This window comes from Ixodes scapularis, unplaced genomic scaffold (genome assembly GCF_016920785.2).
Source record: "Ixodes scapularis isolate PalLabHiFi unplaced genomic scaffold, ASM1692078v2 PGA_scaffold10__122_contigs__length_95168666, whole genome shotgun sequence".
Taxonomy (NCBI): domain Eukaryota; kingdom Metazoa; phylum Arthropoda; class Arachnida; order Ixodida; family Ixodidae; genus Ixodes; species Ixodes scapularis.
Window position 1 is genome coordinate 14,084,108 of NW_024609836.1, and position 6,899 is coordinate 14,091,006.

General features: G+C 53.0%; 1 protein-coding gene across 1 annotated transcript; it reads right to left on the reverse strand.

Annotated features, from left to right (window-relative positions):
• Positions 1-1,444: 1,444 nt before the first annotated feature.
• Positions 1,445-2,034, reverse strand: LOC115308588. Its single transcript, XM_029966570.3, has 2 exons — positions 1,646-2,034; positions 1,445-1,536 (listed from the first exon to the last, which is right to left on the reverse strand). The coding sequence occupies exons 1-2, from the start codon at positions 1,999-2,001 to the stop codon at positions 1,467-1,469; spliced, it is 426 nt and encodes a 141-aa protein (XP_029822430.2). The 5' UTR covers positions 2,002-2,034; the 3' UTR covers positions 1,445-1,466.
• Positions 2,035-6,899: the final 4,865 nt, after the last annotated feature.

Below are 6,899 nucleotides of genomic sequence, written 5' to 3' on the forward strand. Positions count from 1 at the left end.
CCTTGCTTTTTACAGAAATTGCAAGTTGCCTTCCGTGCTGGACAGTCCTTGCGGTCATGCGCAGAACGCCCACAATTGCCACAAACTGCGTTGTCCAAACGCTGCTGCCGGTTACGTGCGCGCGACGACGGAGCGGATGACGCAGTCTTTTTCTTCGTCGCGTCGACGTTCAAGGCCGCTGCAGCTTGCGCCGAACGAGAAGCGCGCTCCCTCTCAGCATCTTCGTGCTGGCGTGCTTGTAAAAGTGCTTCGTCAGCGGTGAGTCGTGTGGAACGGCACAGCTGGTCCGATAGCTTCTCGTCCAATAAGCCGACTACGAACTTGTCACGCACTAGGCGGTCTTCTACCTCGGGGCTGTTATAGTTGCAGCGTCTGATTAAGGTTCGAAGCTCCGTGAAAAACGCGTCGACTGTTTCCCCAGGCTGCTGAGTCCTGCGGTGAAATCTTCGGCTTTCGTAAATTTCGTTCGCCGGATGAACGAAGTGTTGAGTCAGCCTCTCCTTGACGGCGGCAAACGGTTGAGTCTCCGGGGTTGGCACGCCAAGCGAAGCTAGTACGGTACGAGCTTGCGGACCCATGCAATAAAGCAACGTTCTTACTTGCGTTTCGTCGCTTGCAGAACGTAGACCGGTGGCGAAGGCGTAGTCCTCGTAGGTTTGAATCCACGTTGTCCATTCGCCTGGGCTCGTGAAGACGAACGGCGACGGCGGTTGAAGCCCCGTGGCCCCGAGGTGGACGCTCTTTTCTTCGTCCGGCATGGCGGTAGCGCTGACTACGAGCAGGTGTATCCCACTTCTGACACCATGTTCAGAGCTTGTGTGCTCTGGGCGCGACGCGCCAGCCGGGCAGACGAAGCAGACGAGGGTAGACGAAGCAAACCCACAACGTTTATTACCCTAGCATCAAGTGGCGTAAAGTACCCCGCGTCTGTGTGTGTGTGTGTGTTCGTCGTTTGGTTTTAAACGTCACCTAGGTTAGCCTAGCACGGGGTAGCTGGCATGGGCAGGTAACGTAAAAAAAAAAAAAAAAAAAAAAAATTTAAAGTCGGGTTATGGTTTTTGTGTCTCGTAGAAATGCCAACATGGCTTTCAGGATGTTCTGGCACTTTCGTCCGGAACCGTCGGGTGCAAGGATGTCATTTGTTCTGAGGTCGCTCTTGCCAAGTCTTTTGCGCAGTGCTGCTCGTTGAGTTTCATATGCTGGGCAGACACACAGAATGTGTTCCACCGTCTCTGCGGAGTTACACTGGGAGCAAAGTGGGTGCTGCCCCTTACCTATCTTCGTAAGGAAATCATTCGTGTAGGCCGTGTTTGTGCGCAGGCGTCGCACAAGAGTCTGCGCCGCCCGAGATAGGCCGGACAGCGCACCTCTTGGTAGCGCCGGTTTTGGCTTGCTGTCTTGAAGGTGCCAGTGGACGTTGAGTGCCGCCTGCTGTGGGTGTGGTGGTGTGGGGACAGTGCGAGGCGCTAGGTGAGCTTCACCGGCCAGACTGTCAGCCCGTTCGTTGCCCTTAATGCCAGTGTGTCCTGGGATCCACTGGAAACATACCGTAGATCCGTGGGATAACAGGAACGATAGAGTTTGTCTCGCTGCAGTGGTCGCGGGATCCGCGCACTCTGCATTGGCCAGTTTCTGGAGGGCACACCTTGAGTCGGTGAGGAGCACCATCCGGTGAGGTGACAGCTGGGCAGCCGCTTGGAGGGCCTTGTCAATAGCCACTAGCTCGGCCGTCGTGGAGGATGTAGGCGCCTGTAGCCTGCCGCACCATTCCAGGGCTAACTCCGGGATGTAGAAAGCTGCCGTGCTGGATGTTCTAGCCTTGTTTACAGAGCCGTCCGTGTATATCTGCAGCCAACCACCGTAGCGTTCTTCGATGTGTTTTTCCACAGCTTCTCTGAGAGCGTTGATCGGTCCAACTTTTTTGGCTCGCAGGCGCTTGATCCGTAGCTCGATGGATACCTTGGCAACTTCCCAGGGCGCTACCCTTGCTTCGCTCGTCATCGTCGGTAGCGGGCCGGCTATGTTAAGGAAATCTTCTACCGTACCCCGCGTCTCGCGGCGCACGCGCTTATCTAGATCACGATGCGCTCCTGGCGCCATCTCTTGGTCTCCCCTACAGCGGTAAGTTTACGTGACTTGCGAGGACTCGGACCGCGGATGACGTCGCTTCGGGTTCCTCCGGTGGTGCAACAGGTTTTCGTAGAGTGAGCCGGTTTGCTCCGAGGTCGATGACGGCGCCATACTCGCAGAGAAAGTCCATTCCGGGAATAACGTCCCTCGAACACTCTTGCAGAACGACGAACGTGACAGGGCACGTCTCACCATGGATCTCGACGCGAGCAGTGCATCTCTCAACTGGTGTGATGAGGTGTCCTCCGGCGGTTCTTATTTGTGGTCCATCCCACGGCGTCATGACTTTTTGAAGACGGCGGGAGAGCCTCCCACTTACGACTGAGTAGTCTGCTCCGGTGTCCATGAGTGCCGACGCGTCGAGGCCGTCGATAACAACGTTTGGGTTGTTGGACACCGATGCAGGAGCGTCGTTGTGATGCGCAGCGTCGGGAGAGTGGGAGCGCTCCGTCGTTGTTGGAGGCTCTTTACGTCGGTCATTTTCGGCAACTCCACCTCCAGGGGTTGCCGCGCCTAGTTTCCCCGGCATGGAGCGAGGAGCGACAGGCTTTCACGTCGGGGTTGGTGCATCGGCGAAGCTGGACATCGTGGCGAAGGCGACTGGAACTCTCGGCGGAACGCAGGCTCGGGGGACTGAGGTCGTCGCAGGTACTCGTCGATTTCCCGAGGGCGTTCACCATAACGGGGTCGCGGGTCGTTCGGGTAGAACCCACGCAGCCCGAGTCGACGGTATGGGCATCGACGGTAAGTGTGGTCTGCTTCCCCGCAGTGGAAGCACAGAGGGCGTCGGTCGGACGTTCGCCACACATCGGTCTTCCGGGGTGCACGGGGCTCCTGGCTGGCGTACTGGAGCTGGTCGTCACGGCGTTGGTCATGCTGCGGCGCAGGAGACTGACGTCGGGGCGGCACAACATAGGCTCGAGGAGGAGGCGGTGGCCGTCGGGCCACTGCGGCGTAGGTCAGGGTAGGCTCCTCGGGTGCAGCTACGCTGGCAGGAGCCTCCGGTTGAATTGCCCGCTGAACTTCTTCGCGCACCACTTCGGCTATCTACAGCAAAACCGGCTGGTTGGCAGCAGGCAGCAGCTTCCGAACCTCCTCCCGGACAACGTCTCGAATGACCTCGCGGATGCCCGGGATACTGGAGGCAAGCTCGCAGCTAGACGGCGTGAGGGCAGCGAGGCCGGGTGTTTGATGGTAGTGGCTGGCTCGGGCTTGCAGGGCACGCTCGATGTTCGTCGCCTAAGTGACAAAATCTTTGACTGTTGTCGGAGGGCTACGAACAAGGCCGCCGAGGATGTTGTCTCTCACGCCCCTCATGAGGATTCTACCCTTCTTTTCTTCCGCAGCCTGAGGGTCGCCGCGGGCGCTTAGGCGCAGAACGTCCTCCACGAAGCCGGTGACGCTCTCGTTGGGGCCCTGGGTTCGGGTTTGAAGTAGGTCTTCGGCTCTCTCTCGGCGGTGTTGGTTGAGAAATGTTGCCTTCAGCTGGCTCTTGAAAACATCCCACGATGTCAAAGAAGGGTTGTGATTTTTGTACCAGTACGTGGCAGTCCCTTCGAGCGAAAAATGCGCGTTTTGCAGACGCTGCTCGTCGGTCCAGCCATTTTTGCGGGCGACACGTTCGTACTGGTCAATCCAATCCTCGACGTCTTCGTAGAGTTCACTGTGGAAGGGGGCAGCCGTCCGTGGTGCGACGGGCATGAAGATGACAGGAGAAGCGGCGGGGGCTTGTGACTGGTTGGCCATCGTTTTCTTCTTCGGTTTGGGCTTGTCCAGCAGCAAACAGTACTCAGGATCCTCTCCCTTGGGGCGGCGGCTGGTCCGAGTTTCAGGTTCCGCGATGAGTGGTCTTCTCACCGAGCCGGCAATCGGACTTGCACTGCGGGCCCTTGGAGGGGAACGTTGCACGGGAATGCGGTACACCGCACCTCCACCAAAATGTCACGAATGACAATTGATGAGGCGATAAAGACTGAAAAAACTAAACGTTTAATGGGGCGAACTTGTGCCCAAAAATAAAAGGGTACAAGAGATAATAACAAAGCGTCGCGGGCGTCGAAGTCGGCGTAGCACCAGAGTCGAACGCTGGGGCGAGACTGACCCCGGTTCGCCACGCGGAGCGCCTTATGTACATGCGTAAGCTTCTGGACTAATCGGCGTAGAATGTTCGACGACTGTGTTCTCGAACTCACGAGAACGAAATGTTGAAAGAATAAATAAAACAGCATTCCACTGACTGGAATCGAACCTAGACTTTCCGCCCGACAGTCAAGCGCGATAACCACTCGCTCACGCACGCGGTCGCTCGCCGACAAGCGTGGCAATATTAGCCATGCTGGACCAACCTTAGACTCAGCTAGAAAAGTATCAACAAAACTTAAAAGAGAAAGAAAATCTCACAGGATGATAATCCTGCCTATTATTTGGATCAAGATGACCTTGATATTGAGACTATATAAGGAGGTGGACTAAATAATCGAGTTAGCTGAGTTTGGTACGTCATCCTCTATATTTGTGTCTCTTCTTTGTTTTGATGTTTCTTCTCTACCCTAGTCTCAGGTATACAGTTTCTTAATATACCTAAGTAAACCAACCAGCAGCATGATACTCACCCGAAAACTATTAAGGACGCCTGATCTTCATATAACATTAATCGTAACTCCAAATAAAGTGCAAGTTAAACGTACGTTGCTATCTCCACCACAACTTCTCTAACATAATAAACAGAAACAGTGTTCAGATACTATAAATTGGAAGGAGAGAGGATATGTGGCCCAGTGGGCTAGCGCACACCAGCTCGGAGCACGTGCAGCGAAAGCTCGCGCTGCAGAACACAGGGATATTTGGTTCAATCCCCATCCCTGCCCGTTTCGATCTGGATGAGCATTGTACCGGTGTGCGGTCGTGTATCACTGTTGCCTGGTGCACGTTAAAGACACCAGGCTCGCGATTGTACTGTACAGGCTAAATTGCTCATCTATAGACCAACACGCGGCTCTGACATCGCTCCTCTGCGGTGGCGCTGTTGTCGCCACGGCGCATGCGCAGAAGCTTCACCTCACGGGAATTGGGTTTGTGCGCTTGCGCGTTGCCCACACCTGGTGTGGGCAAGCACGGGCTTGTTTGTAAACAGTGTGTCGGTCTATAGCTGGGAGACATATCGCACGTTGAGGCAGACTGCGTTCTAGGCTGTATGAAAATACACACACCAATTTTTTCTAATACCAAGGACTGACAATATTTTCAGAAAACACAGATAGTCTCCTTTAGCTCACTATCCTTGACACTTTCCGCGATCCTAAATGCATGATCATAAATACAAGCGGTTCTATGTGTGAATGTTCTGCATTCATTAGTAGACAAACCTGAGTTGTCAAAATAATTGACCCTTGAACACTCATGCTGTCTTAGTCATCTACCTAATGATTGTTGCTCAGTGCTAACACTGATATCTTTGCCTTGTATCCTCACAGCCCTTCGGGTTGCCGAAGGGTGCAAATAGTCAAATCGTGCTAGAATATTAACCGCCCAACTTGTACAACATGATGTAATGCAATCAGGTGGCACATATATGTGTCGGACTATACTTTTCTGTGTAAGGCAAGATATCGCGGTGAAACGTGGCGAACAACACGAATACAAGGAATTCGCCAAGGCGCGGAGCGAGAGCGCAGCGACAAGTTGAAACAACCTGATGGCGACTGCGTTACGTGATTCTAAGATTGCAGCATTCACGCAACTGAGGATGTAAAGGACTATACTGGAATCACAAGTGTTTCCACCCACCCGAGAGTTGGGGGCCAGTGTGCTCTCTCGTTTTAAAAGATAACAAAAAGATGTAAGGAACCCGGTCAGACGCTGTCGCAAGTCTATAAACGAGCCTCAGCGAAACTATATTTACGATTTGCTTGCCGTAAATACATCCGTGAGTTCATAATTAGGAACGTCCCTTACGTGTTCAAACGTGGAATTTTTCCATGGTTATTCGCACATGTAGTCTAGCCTCTACTCTACCGATTTGAGGGCACCGAAGTCACTCTAAGCTATAAGAGCAACCTAGAGAGAGGCGAGCTTCGCTGACACTTACTGGATGCCGTAGTTTGCGCTGTTGTTGTAGCCTTTGCCATAGTTGTTGCCTTTCCAGGCGGCGTTGTAGTCATTATAGTAGCCGTTGCTGCAACTGTAGTATTTGTCGTTACAAATACGGCTTTCGCTGTTGTATGGCTCGGTGCCGCTGTTATAGTCGCTACCCCAGCTGTTGTTGAAATTGCGCTTGTCTTTGTTGTGTTCGCTGTTTGCCATTTTGCTCTTGTTGTTGTGGGTCTAGGGGGTTGGCGAGACAACAGGGGTGAACCCTTGGGGTAACCGTCTGATGTAGCAATGCTCAAGACTCCCTCAGTTGTGAAGTCGAAGTCCTCAGCACCTATTATGCAACAGACAAAAGAAAAGTGTTAGGGGCATTTTATGACACCTCAATCAACGGGGATCGGTGGTCGAGCGTGTTGACACACCACAGCTCAGTGCTCATGGTGCGAAAGCTTGCGCTGTAGAACCCAGAGATCCTAAGTTTAATTAATAGCATCTAGATGACAAGGCCTCCCTTAGCGAAAAAAAGGTTTACTTGAAATATATTCCAAATATTTTTATACACGCAATTATTTCTTATTAATCAGATACCTTTTTGGTCGCACTGAGCGCGCGTTCGGAATGCATTTTAACTACATAAAAAAGCGTTCTAATATTGTGGGTATATAACTAAAAAAACAGAC

Coding starts and splice junctions, on each gene's coding strand:
- LOC115308588 (XM_029966570.3), bottom strand. CDS start 2,001: ATGACGAGCGAAGCAAGGGTAGCGCCCTGGGAAGTTGCCAAGGTATCC. Junction 1,537..1,645: donor GTGCTCCTCACCGACTCAAG/GTGTGCCCTCCA, acceptor GTATGTTTCCAG/TGGATCCCAGGACACACTGG.